A 14,088-nucleotide genomic window follows, 5' to 3' on the forward strand; every position below is an offset into this window, starting at 1 on the left:
AGAGAAAAAGGAGCAATGCTTTAAAACTTGAAGAGGGGAGATTTAGATAAGCTATTATGAGGAAATTCTCCACTATGAAGGCAATAAGACACTGGAATATGTTACCTAGGGAAGTCATGGAAGCCCCCTCTATTGAGGTGTTCAAGGCCAGGTTTCATGGAGCTTTGGTCTAGTGGAAGGTGATGGCAAGAGGGCTGGACCTAGATGATCTTGAAGGTACCTTCCAACCCTAGCTACTCTTCGACTGTATGATTCTATAATGTAATAGAGTGCAGGCTAAGTATGCCCTGGCCCAGGCCTGAGTTCAGAAAAGCACTGGGGCATTCCATCATCAGTGTGTCACACACTTGCTGCCTAGCGGACAGGAGAGCTGGGGGGAAAACGTCCTTGCCTCCTACTCTGCATCACCCCATAACAACTATTTGGCTAACCAGGAGTATCAGAAGGTGCAGGAGTAAAAGAGCCCGATTCCCCTCTTGCTATTGCTGCATGCAGGTGATGCCAGCCCCACTCAGTGCCAGCCTCAGAGAGGAGCTCTTGGGCTGTGAGGTCGGGCACCTCGCTCGCTCACTGGGACATTCAGGCACTGGCAGCTGAGAGCCTGCTGCTCCTGACTGCTGCTCGGAGCTCTGCAGCAGAAACACAGGAGTTATTTTTACTCTGCAGGCTGAGAACATTGCTCTGTGCCTCTCAGCACTATATCCTGAGACCTCTTCCCCAAATGAGGAGCAGTACCTCAGCCTGTGCACGCTCTCGCAAGTGAGTTCAGTTCACCCAAACAGAGCGTCTGCTCCCAGCAATGCACTAAAGTTAAAGTCCAGATCCCTACCAATGTTAAAGCTTGATTCTTCCACTTTATACTGCGTTTTAATGAATTTTAGATGGTCAAATATGCCTATAGAAATGATTGTTTTAGCTATCAAATTCTAAATGCTTGATGATCATGTTTTCAAAATTTTTCTTGTTCTAAGCTTGAGGTGTAGAGTGAGGGATGAAAAAAACCTAAGCAACCTACGAATCATCAGAAAATTATGTAAGTATCGCATGTATTTTGTAATCAGGAGTCAGGTGTAGCTCTAATCCAATTCACATCATACACATTCCCAGTACAAGTTCAGCCACCTCCACTCACCATGCATGCTCTCCTGACCCCATCTGCATTAGCTGCCTATTACAATGTTGTATTCTCTGCTTCCCCATTGCTCTGTAAAAAGATCAACTCCAAATTATACCACCACATTTAAAAACGATTTTCTAAGTCTTTCCCTAAACAGTCTTTCCTTAAAATAGTTCAGACATCAGTTGGGTGGGGGACCTCAGCCATAGGGCTCTAAAACTTTCAGGACGTGGATATTTTATGTGTTACCAGAAACTCTTTTACAGAATTTGAGGGTCTGCAATTGCCCACAGGCCACCGTCCCCATTTGAAAACAGAAACCATATTCCTATACCTGCCTGGTCATGTCTTATCTGCAGAGGGAATTCCTGATGAAGGGCTGTACCCTGACCTGCACAGGGCCCATCATGGGAGGCAAGTTCCACCTGTAGAGATGAGGTTTTGGACAAAATATTCACTTTTGCTTAGCTCATTTTTATAATTCCTCCTTTATCCTGAACAGGAATACGGGTGGTGTACTGAAGAAATTCAGGGTGAAGGTGGTGAGAAATGTCATCCTCCCTTTTCTGAAAATGTCAAGAATCTTGGAGAGCTCAGTGGCTGTGTGGAGCAGCCTGTCTGCCAGCCATATTTACAAAAGGTACAGTGCCTGAGTGCATATTCTTCTCCAAGAAGCTCACAAATAACAGCAATACACACTTGTGCAACCAGAGTGTCATGGATCATTCCTAAAGGAACAATTATATCTTAGGCAAACTCAGTGCTGTAGTAACACTGTGGTGGCAGTCTGTATTTTCATGGCTTGACTATATGATTTTCTTATAAGAATCTAATAATCCTGCAAGTTAATGAGGGATTAACATTTGTTTCTGATGCAAAAATATTTTCATCAGCAATATGCTGCAAGCAAATAATGCTATTAGTATGCAAGAAAAAATATCAGGGTAAATGCAATTATTTATATAACTGTGTCAGTGTTATCAGTATGTGAACTATATTGTGTTGTAAATAAAGGCCATCTATAAATAAATATACCAAATAAAGCCTACTGAAAGCAATGCAAAGACTCATATTAACTTTGGCATGTTTTAAATCATGATCAACTGATGGTTTGAGGTTTTCCAGAACACATGGAGCACATCCTACAAGTTTCAACCAGAATACATGGCTTATACTCTCCTACGTTCCACTCATGTACGTTGCAGCAATTTTCAAACTTGCAATTTATAATTTCTTTAAGACAATAGAAAGAAAGAAAAAAAAAATCACACATATCTGCCTGCAACCCATTTTGCTCTTCATCAGATCCAACATACTGAATCTAGCTGTAGTCTTTCAGATGCCATGCAAAACAGTGGCAGGGAAGGACACAACATGTCATGCAGCGCAGTTGTTTTCCAGCGGAAGACAATCATAAACCAATGGGTTGAGCAAGGAAAGCACTTAGTTACAAATACACCTGGCACTTGGTTATAAATACATACTGGCAATGGAAAACACACTACCAGAGGGACTCCAGTATTCCAAAACTGACATTCTGACACAGCAGTCCAAACCCACGTCCATGCCAATGTCACCTCAGCAATGCAAATCACAAAATACCTTCAGAATAAACCGTCGTCGATAAACTCTTGTAGTAATTCTCTGCTCTTCACCTGAGCTCGAGTTACTCTCAGTCTCACTGTCACTCTCACTATATTCCTAATAAATGCAGTTTTAGTACATTTGAACAGCACATTTGCAAGATAGAACAAGCTGATCAGGACTAGGAGAAGAAAACAGAAGTTATCATGGATAATATTTTTCCTGTCTCTACGATGTACATAATGACTTGCTGTCATTACTTTGCTCTTAAAGAATATGGGGGGAGGAGGCCTTTTTGCTTCTTGGCATGCTGTATCTTGATTAAATATACCAGGTATGGAGTATCTCAGCAGCACTAAAGTGTTACAAAATGGTATTTGGAATGAGTCTGACTTGCAGATTTTCTAAATCTTACAAAGTTAATAAAATTTTTGTGTAAAAAACCCTCACCTTATCATCAACTACTTGCTTTTTTCTTCTCAAAATAATATTTCAAACAAATTTTATGGATTCAAAAGGCACAGGAACTGAATCCCCTCATATAAAAAGAAGAGGGTGACACATAATGACTCAGTGGAGCACTGCCATACACAAGATTATAAATAAGCATTTTAAAGAACTTTTTCATGTAAATGGCTTTCCTGCTCAGTATTTATCTACTTTTAAGTATCAAAACTGTAGCACAAAGTACAATGATTCTGTGTTTTTTGAGAAAGAACCTGGTAGACCTCAGATCAGGGTAAGGGAGAACAGCCTCATGCAGGTTTCAGCTTGGTGCTGGGAGGTCCCACAACTACTCTGTCCTGGTGCCCTCTGACAGGCCCAATGTTCTCCCCTCTGGAATCCAAGTTATTCCTTGGCTTTGGGGCTGAGCAGCTCTGTGTGCACATGTCTGCCAGAGGGCTTTGTACCTATATGTGTGATGGCCACAGGGCAAAGGCCCTTCTCACGTGATGTTTGGCTGAAGCAAACTTTGTCTGAATAGGCAAATTTGAAAATTTTTCTCTGTAATTAATCAGTGCAACTTAAAAATTGTTTTAAAGCCATGAACTGTGAATTTCAGCAACTGCATTTCTGTTTCTGTTTTTGAATCTGGTCCAAGACATCCTAAACAAGAAGCATTTCTCAGCAAGGATGTGTAAAAGAAGAGTAGGCATAGGTGGGTGGAAGAGAAAAAGGACTATGCAGCAAAAAGCCTTGAGAACAGAATGACAGAATTCATCTGCATGTAAAGCCTCCTGTTGTCCTCTTATACTAGCCAGATATATATATAAAAAAAATTAGAATCCAACCCTGTCCTGAAGAAGTTACAAGAAGCAGAAGATTCCCAGAGGGCATGAAGGATTTGGAGGAAGAGTTGTTATTATTAATAAACAGCTTCAAGTGGTTTATTTTTGATGGAATTCTGAGAGTGAGAGTCACCTCCACCACACAGTGGACACCACCATCTTTGGGATATCAGAGGAACTGTGCTGTACTCCTTTCATTTAAGAAGATCACTAGAATATCATACCTGAATACTTGCAGAGATTTATATGGCCAAAACTGTCACTACATTGATCTTGTAAACTTTGGGTAATTTACGTGGACTTGGCATGAGGCCAGCAATTTGCTTCATCCACATCACCAGGCAACAGTATCAATGGTCCAACATCATCTCTTGTAGCAAACTGTGTGCCAGAAAACTGCCAGAGCCCTCACTCTGCAGGGTGGATGGTCATTCCTTCTTAGATTTTTCCCAGTGGGTCATAGAAAAAAAACCCCTCTCACTTTGGGAAGGAATTTTTTTTCTGCTTTCTACATAAATACATGTGTTTTTTCCACACTCTCCCCCTTATGGATCATTTCTGAAGAAAAACTTGCATAAAGACTGTCACTGAAATTCCCTTTCTGTTTTCATGACATATGAAAACATCATAAACAGTATATGAAGTGTGTCACAGTGAAATGAACTGAGTTAGTAACTAAACCATTGACTTCAAATTAGATTAAATTAGAAGATATTCTTCAAGAAATATCAGGCAGATATTAGAAGCAATTCCTGTTGTCATTCTAACAAACAAGACTGTTACCCATTCAGGCTTCATGAGTGACCCATGCTTAGAAATCACATTATTTTCTGATACCAGTTTATTTGAAGTTCCATGTCTATAAAAAGACTTGTTACTTAGAAGATAAGACTATAACCCTTTACCCATAAAGCAAAAGTAGTGCAAAAAGCACTCAAAAGAAAAGCACATGCTCGTTCCATCCATCCATCCAATCCAGGTGGGATATTCAAAAGTAAAGAGCACAGAAAAGTGGATGATTGGAATCCTTCTTCCTGATGGGAATCCACAGGGGGAAGTGCAGCACAACACACACCCTCAGAATGTTACAGGGTGCATCTATGCTTATGCCTGTGTTTAAACTGAGCATAACACTATCAGCCAAGGTCTGCTCCAAAGCCTACCAACACTAAAAGAACTTTGCCATCTGCCTTTACAGAAGGCTCCTACTTACATTTTTTAAAATTAGGAAAGATCTTCACTATTTCAACTGTGTCACGAACTAATAACAAGATAATAACAATCACATGCTGCGTAACTGCTGAGACTGATTGTCACTATCTAATAAAAGAACTCTTGGTTGTATAATCAAAATAATAGTTCAAAATGAACTAATTTAAACCTGAATGATTTACTGCAGCCCACCACAGCCAACGTTTTACTGTGCTACAATAAAAAAAAAGCTGTATCGTGTAGAAGAAATTCTACACAAACGCCTCTCTTCCAGAAGTTATAATCCCTTCCCGTATTACTCCCAGAAAAAGACAGTCTCAGGAGAGGGAGCAATGTAGAAGAAAATCTGCAATTCCTTTTCAGCCTGGTTCACTGCTGGGCCTGTAGTGTATTCCATGGCAATGCTCCCACTGCTGGGATGAGAGTGCACACAGCTAGGGGGCCTTCACAGCATCACAGAATCAACACAGTTGGCAAAGACCTCTAAGATCACTAAGTCCAAACAAGTTTGAACCAACTTTACTTTTAAATTTCTTGTAAAACAATAAGTCACTGAGAAAGCATCATCAGCAGAAAACAATTTATAGCTAAGGTTCTGCAGTGAAAGATATTCAAGCTGAGCAAGATGGAATCAAAGGGGAGCCCCTTAGTATTTTAAGAAGAACGAACCACCACCTGGAAAAGCACTTTACACATTTTGAAATATTTCGATTACTCTTGGCTGGATGCACTTTGGAATAGGGATGAATGAGGTTGTGAAACAAAAATGTAAATAGGGCTTTAAATTTTACCTGAAATTTATTTTTCTGAAGATGAACAGAATAAAAAAAATACGCAGAGGGTGTTCAGGATAGGGGCTTAAGTGTCAATCTACGTCTTTGCTCACCTCAGTTTCACAGAAAGAGGGGACATCAGTAGCAACACTTTAATGGAAACAGACGAAGGAGAGCTGAGGTGTTTGGCACTCTTTGCCCAGGTGGTATGTCAGGGCAGGGAAGCAGCAATGCAGGACAGCTGCTCAGGGCCAGTCAGGCAGAGGCTTAAGCAGTTCTGCTTGACTCCTCTGCCTGCCCAGACTATGCCTCATTCTATTAAAACCGTACAATATAGATTTCCCCTACCTTCCATTTTTCTTAATTTACCAATAAACAGAAAAGGCAGAAAGGATTTAAAAATCCCAAACAACACTACAAGTCCTACAAAAAGCAATATGTTAAGCAACAGGGACTCCACACCATTAATAATTACAGGACTCACTGTACCTTCTGTTCAGACATTACTGCTCCCTCCTCCTCCTGGATGCTCGTTCTTGGCTTGCCATCCTCAGAAGTACTCCAGTTCATCTTCTTCACACTGACAGGCACAGATGTTTTGTTGCCTTCTGTTGTTAGCATGGTAGTCTCTTCCAAAGATTTCTGATATGCTGTTGATGATAATATTTGCTCGTCAGTACCAGCTGAAATGTGAGGCTTTGTTCTCAGGCCTTCTTTGTCACTCTGTTTTCCCACATCCTTTAAAGATTCCTGGATGCAGGACTTAGTTTTTGCCTCTGCTGTGGATTCAGAGAGGCTTCCGTTTGTTTCTGGCTTCCCTGCTTCTCCTTTGCCATTTGAGGTAAGAGAATCCCTACGTTGGTCTGAGCTGCAAGAAAAAGCAAAAACAGAATAGACATCTGTTCAGTGCTTGAATCACATGCAGAAGGGCAAAGCCACAGCCTCTGACCGAGCCTTCCTTCTTAGCACATACTTTTCAAGCAGAGAAAAGTAAAATTTTTACTTCAGCTCACAAGCATAAACCTATTAAATAGTTTTGTCTTCTGCATTACGGTATATTTTCAGAAGCAATGATAATATGATGAACACTGGAATCAAGGCCAAACATTTTATATTAATGTTATTCCACTGAGAGGGGAAAAGGAAAAGAGGAAAAAAAATTACATGAAACTTATTGTTTCCCTTGTGTAATCACTAGATAAATCCCCAAGGCACTAATTCTTTAACCTGCTCTCTAACTAAGGAGGTGATGAAAGCATCTGTCACTGTGCAATTACCAATAATGACCAAGTGATTAATAAATGAAGTATTTTTTTCCCCAAACTACAATATCTGTACTCCAGAGAAGTTATGCCTTTTTAAAGAATACTGGTATCTGAAAACAAACCCCTACACAGTGCAGAGTTTTGATAATACGCAAAGCCAAAGGCAAGGTAAGTTACTACAAGATAGAAAGTTGACCAAAATTTTGCCTCAGGTTACTTAGACAGTTTTAACCTGCACTTCTGATGGAGAGTTTTCTTCCCTTTAAATTTTTTTTTTATGCTTCCAGATGGCCACTACAATGTTACGCATGAAAATACTACAGCTATTTGCTGGCAAAATTCTTATAAAAGACAGCAAATTTATTTCATCTAATTAGAGATAGATAAGTTATTCTTAACATATTCTTAAGGAAGCCCTTTAATTTCTAGAAGTGATCTATTTTAAATATTTAACACAATATAAAATGCATAATAATGACTGCTTAAAAGAACTGAAATCATATCAGTGGTAGATTGAGTGCCTCATGGTTCTTAAAGACAACCAGTTTGCCAAAATCAATGGTCAAATTCCCACTGGATTTAATAAGAGAGTATCTAATGCTAACTGGAACCTTAAAATATCCTGAGTGAAAGCTGCAAAGGATGTAAACTGCTGACAGATAAATGATAGCTCTGCAGATAAACATTCTCTGCTGATTTACAGCTCATGCAGACCTGGCTCCTTCAATTAGTAATCATGGGAGCCATGTTCAAAACAAAGGTAGGCTTATGGAAGAAGTAAGGACTATCTGAGGAAAGGCAAAGAGATGCAATGCAAAGAATCACTACTAAAAAGGTACATGACAAATATGAGAAACATAGTTTCCTGATTTCAGATAATGTATGTTCTATAGTCCTCAATTCCAGTTACATCTATGCATCACTTAAAAGAATTAAAAACGGAAACACCCATGATAAAGAACAAGAAAAGTAGTATTATCTATTAAACATAGTATAAACTAATTCTAAAACACCTATATTAAGAACGAAACCTGATATATAAACATTTTTATAGAAAAATGTCTGAGGTCAAAGCGAGTCAACTATTACTTTTTCTTTTAAATACGTGTGTTTGTGTGTCTATATATATATATCATAGAACAGTAGAATAGCAGAGTCAGCACTGCTCCTGGAGGTGAAAGCAACATGGGAAAGCTTGCGTACACACACACACACACACTCTCACACACTCTTTTTCAAAGGTGCTCACCTATCATCCAAGCGATCTAGCAGGCTACCACCTATTCTGCGTCCCAATGTTGGTGTCTCGGTGACACTTGATGAGTCAGGCTGCCAACCTGTAATTGAAGACATTTCAAGTTCTGCTTGTTGAACACTTTTAAGAATTGACCATACTCTCTCTTCCGTCATCTCCTCAGACTCAGCTCCTTCTTCCAGATGAATGTCCTCAAACAGAGATTTAAGCTTTTCTTCCGTCATCTCCTCATCAGTACCAGACTTTTCTCTCTCAGACTGTTCAGTCCTCACTCCTCCTTTACTAGTCTCTTCACTCTGCCTTTGTTTAGAATCTTTTGATATCCCGCCATAACTACCAAGATACCGTGGAAAATCCTTAAGGTCCACTTCCTCCAACTGGCTCTCGCCTATGGAAATATCTTTGGGTGTTCCTTCTCTAGGCACTGAGAACTCGAGCTTGCTGTCATCCAGTGAGGTGTCTTCTTCAGTCACCACTGGCGGAGCTGCTGCTGTACCATCTACGTATCCCTGGGAGGTCACTAACACGTCACTCAGTCTACTGGGAGTTCTAAGGGGTGACTCTAGGCTAGAGGTGTCGCTAAAGAAATCATCCTGGTGGAAAGGGGTGGGCTGCACGAAATGCAGCCCAGTGGGAGTTTCCAGTTCCACTTGAAGGGTGGGATAACCTAAGGAAGACAGCACATTTGGACTGACTGGGATGAAGCATGGAGCAACAAGTAAGCAAATGTCAAATGATTCATGAATTACTTAAAAGTATGAAAAGTATGAGGAGGTGCAGGTGTGTAAGAACAAATGCAGTTCTGACAGATTTCTTTACTTTGTCCTAAAGAAATGGAAAAAAAAGAAAAAGAGTACTGCCAGTGAATAACACAGTGAAGCCAGTACTTCTGACTATTTTGTAAATAGTCTGTAAAGAATTCAGCAATAGTTTTTTGCAGCAATTTTAACATTTTCAAGCTATAGCAGATTGTCTTATGAGCATGCAGTAAATCAAATGTGGACAAGGATGGTTGTCCCTCTGTATCCAACATGATCTCTTGCAGTCATATTTTGTAGATGTTTCTTTCCCAGTTTTCATTTTTTTAAATTTGGAAATTTCAAAGACAGCAGTAGATCGTAATATAGGACAGCCATTTTTTATCAATAGGCATTTTTTCTAAAACAGGTCCACATTTTTAATATACTTTTATGTAAAAATACACGATCCCAGCAATATTATGCTATAATATATCTCATCAATTTAAGCATGGAGCCACAAGAATAGAATAGTTAAAGAATGAGGGACAGAAATGGATCCTAATGAGGATACTAAGGAATAATACATCTAAATACAGAGGAGGGTAAAAAAACTAAAAAGGAAGTTAATGAAGGAATAAGAGAACATAAACACAACAAGGAAGAGCTAAATGAATATTTCAGGTACAGTAAAGTTATACAGGTGAGAGGACTGTGGTGAGTAAGGAGATCTTGGTGATCTTGGAGAGTGAGGCGATCTTGGTGACATGGGTACAATCAGATACACTGATCAAATAAAAAGAGAAAAGAAAAGAAAAAAGATGAAAACATCTTAAAAACATACAGAAGGATTATATTGCATATAAACATAAAAGTGACAACAAAATCTGAAGTTCACTTTCCAGCAAATAATAGGTTGGGTAGCCTATGAAAGGAAAAAATACATGCAGTGGGGTTAACTTGACACTGTGCTGCCTGAAAAGGGAGGTGCATTAACAGGGTTTGATTTTTTTCTTTCCTGAATCAGCTGAGAGAAAGGCAAAGGTGGTCTGGTCTTGGTGAGGAAAGGAAGCTTGAGGAAGAGAGGTTCAGAGAGGAGGAGCGACAGAAAGCAACTGCAGAGAAGCATATTTTTTTCATAAAAACATTGATGCTACTATTAGAAGGCACAAGCAACATTTCAAGAGCAACTTTCTTAAAATGTCAACAGAAAATTATTTCTGTAATGCAATGATTCAATGACCAGCAATGCTGCTCTGTAATGGATGTACACTCTGCTTATATGCTCTAGAGAAAAAAAAATCCTACTAAAAACCAAAAAAAGCCAAATACATACTTGAACAAATTACAAAAACAAGGAGAATGTTACTTACTGAAGAAAAATCTTATTTAAGGAGCTATTTATAACATGTGACAAAAACTGAAGTAAAGAATGTAACAACCCACTGCCTGTTAACATACATTTAAATGTAGAAAAAAAAATCCCAAACATTTAGCATTTTCAACATACTGATAAGTAAAAAGTATACCTGTGGAAACAAGCAGAACTTCATTTATCCTTTTAATCTGGTGCAAAATTCACCTTCACAATTCTGTACTCAGTTGGTACAACTTCCATGTGAAAGTTATTATAATATTTTACCCGTTACTAGACTGAAAAATACATTCTCTTATGCACTAATAAAACCTTTTCTTATTTTTCAACTGCCATTGTAGAAATAGTCCAGCTGAAAACCATAAAGTAATTGATATTCATTTGTCTCAAAGAAGCTTAGCAGTAAACTGCACATCAATTCATTAATTTACCCTATGCAATTACTAAGCACTTTTTTACCTTGTTCTTCCTTTTTTATTTTCTTTAAAGAATTCTTATTGTTACTTACCTAGACAGGATGTCAAAGTATATATATATAGTTCCAGGTAACTTTCAAAACATGCAGTACCAAGTATATTAAAAATATACACAGAGAAACCTCAAAGCACAACTATTCCATGAGAAAAACATACAGGGCTTGTCAACAGACACTGAGTCTGGTGGGAACAAGCTTACTAAGGCTTATGCTTGTGGGATCCTGGACTTGTTCTTTGATATTAACGTGCAACCTACGTATCATACCATCAGCCTGCTTTAGGAGAAAAAAAACAACCTTCAAATTAAAAGCAATTGTTTCTGCACAAGTTTATGTCTTTTTTTATAGGTCTAGTTTACACAACACTAAAGTATTATCATGTAACTCAATTACCATCAATGGGATCATGAAAAACGTTATTTTCATCTGCAAAACTTCTGGTGCCTGAAATATTTCCATAATCAAATATTGGTCCTTCCAACAGGGTCACGATATCTATTCGATTAATTTTTGTCAATACAGAAGTTAAGGCATCAGCTGAAAAAGAATCAGAAAAAAATTTCATAATTGAAGAACTGGGTAATTGTTTTTCTCAGTTACATTTAAAATACATCCATTATAAATTGTTGGCATATGTTTCTGGCCCTGTATCTCTGGCTCTAGCAAACCCCATCACTTGTCTAAGTAGTCATCCTGCTGCCTACTTATTTAAGATACACATCTGTTAAGTATTACCCCCCAAAAAAAGAACATAATTATTTTACAAGACAAAACACAGGTAGAATAAGGTCAGAGACTTACTACCAACACAAAATTCCCATTTACTCCCAAAAAGGAGTGTAAAAATCCTTTTATCTTTCTGTTTTGAGGAACAACAGAATAGGTACCCACGTAAGGAATACTGCATGCAAGACTATTCATGCAATAAGTACATTATGAAATCTCTTTACAGTAATCTTGTTGCAAGAACATGGTAATAGTGGAAATTACTTTTAAGATATGAAATAGACTTTCATATAGACTATATGAAAGCAGACTCAAATACTACATCAAATACTGTGTGGGAGTGTGGGGATTATATCATGTTAATGAACACTATCGACCTAACACAAAAATCGAAATCTTTCTTTCAACTTGAACAACTCAAGTAAAATGCTCAGATAAAACCAGCAGAATCAGCATTGAATAAGCATCTCCATCACTCCTCAAAGGGGGAGATTTAGTCTTTTCTTATGACCTCCAATACTGTGAGACTATCCAACTTTTCCAAGCAGCCTATTTCCACATTTTATGTTAACTGCTATTGGAAAGTTTCCCATAATATTTTCTTCACTGGAGTTTAAGCTCATTACTTGTCCCATCAGTTAATGGATATGAAGAAAGATTGTTTTCTTCTTCATAGATACTGAATAATTATGATACATTTCTGATTTCTGGCAAAAAAACAGCTAAAGTTGGTTTTTTTTTCCCCATCAGTGTTTTGCAGAAGACGTTTATAATATTTTCTTCAATTTAACCCATTCAGAGCAGGCAACAAATGAAATGCACTAAAACTTACAAACAACAAGCATAACTACTTGAACTTACTTGTAGCATTTTTCCCATCTCTGGTAACCCATTTTTTTAATAACATGAAGCTTTGTGCAATAAGAGAATTTGGGTTTTCTACTCGGATTTGATTTATTTCATCAACCGAAAAATTCAGTTCTCTTGCCAGTTCTATAAAGACAAGGAAAAAAGCAAGGAAGAAAAAAGAAAACAGCAACAAAACCATCAAACAAAGTGCAAATCCTTCAATCATCCTGTCATACTTAAAAATACCAGTTTTCTTAGATCACATGGATGTCAATGTCAACAAAGCTACCTGACTCAAACTTTACAGATAACAGTGAACACAGTATCATATAAGACAGACATGATTTTTAATTTCCATCATCTTTGTGACGTATTGTATTTATACCTAGTAAGCCACCTAAACAAGTTGAATAAAAGCTCCTTGGAGACTACCTCATCACTGATAATCTATAAAATCTTGGTTTATTTCTGGTGACTGTTACTCCTTTGTGAGGTCACTGTGCACTCAGCATCTGTGCCCAGGGAGAGCTGGCTTCTGCAGCTGTGTGCCCAGGAAGGGCCATCTCTGCCCATCAACATATAGAGGTACAGTGGGAATACAACCACACACCTTGCTGCAGCACTACTGGGCTCCTTACAACCTCTCCAGGGCTTTGGGGAAACCCCTGTTCAGATACAAAGGCAGCTCTGAGCCTGGGTAGAGAGATCCTTCTCAGCTCCTTGTGTGAATGTCTTGAGCCAGTTTAGCAATTCTCCCTAGGAGTTTCTGTTTGATTTACTGCAAGACTATGGAATAATTCTTCACAGCTATTTCCTTTTTGGCATCTTTGCCCAACAACGTGTCGCATGTTTTGGAAGGTTGGGTGCACTGTGAACCTGGGAGAGCCTGATGCAGACTCACTGCTGCTTTTGGTAAAAGCCTACCTTAAAATGTAATAGCAAAGACTAATTTCAATATTAAAGAAGAAAAGCTTACCTGTCCAGCTAAGTCCTAGGTGATCAGCTACAATTGCCATCCTTATATCTGTCCGTTCACATGGACTCTGTGGACCTGTGATTTACAATTTCTTGATTAAAAAGGTTTTGCACAGAAAACCACGATACTGGACAATACTTTATTGTAAATCATAGCTTTAATTCTACTAAGTTGCCGGTGCTTATACTGTTTACTAGAATGGTTGTGTGTCCTAATAACCTACAAAGCAATATTTTTTTTCACAGCTTTTATATTTTCACCTGTGTAAAGCCAAATGTCCAACTACATGATGTTGTGTAATGAAACCAAACATGCTGACAATCTAGCTGTGAGTACGTAAGTTATTCATTTACTGGTGGAAACCACCAAGACCAGATTATCATCTACTTTGCTGTCACAAAAGAAATGTTTCAACTTCTGAGTTACATCAATTTCTGAGTTACACGAATGTCTTT

The 14,088-nt window shown here is 38.4% G+C and overlaps 1 protein-coding gene across 2 annotated transcripts in view; it reads right to left on the reverse strand.

Annotated features, from left to right (window-relative positions):
• Positions 1-14,088, reverse strand: part of ANK3 (ankyrin 3) — a 356,895-nt gene that overhangs the window by 12,362 nt on the left and 330,445 nt on the right. Inside the window, exons 39-44 of one of the 2 annotated variants that reach the window (XM_030453512.1) lie at positions 13,634-13,708; positions 12,670-12,801; positions 11,476-11,619; positions 8,490-8,577; positions 6,465-6,843; positions 2,720-2,818 (exon numbers count right to left, since the gene is read on the reverse strand). In XM_030453512.1, coding sequence (XP_030309372.1) covers positions 2,720-2,818; positions 6,465-6,843; positions 8,490-8,577; positions 11,476-11,619; positions 12,670-12,801; positions 13,634-13,708 — 917 coding nt within the window. Of the gene's footprint in view, positions 1-2,719; positions 2,819-6,464; positions 6,844-8,489; positions 9,163-11,475; positions 11,620-12,669; positions 12,802-13,633; positions 13,709-14,088 lie in introns of both variants that reach the window. The other variant, XM_030453513.1, reaches the window with a different exon arrangement.

This window comes from Calypte anna, chromosome 6, assembly GCF_003957555.1.
Source record: "Calypte anna isolate BGI_N300 chromosome 6, bCalAnn1_v1.p, whole genome shotgun sequence".
NCBI lineage: Eukaryota > Metazoa > Chordata > Aves > Apodiformes > Trochilidae > Calypte > Calypte anna.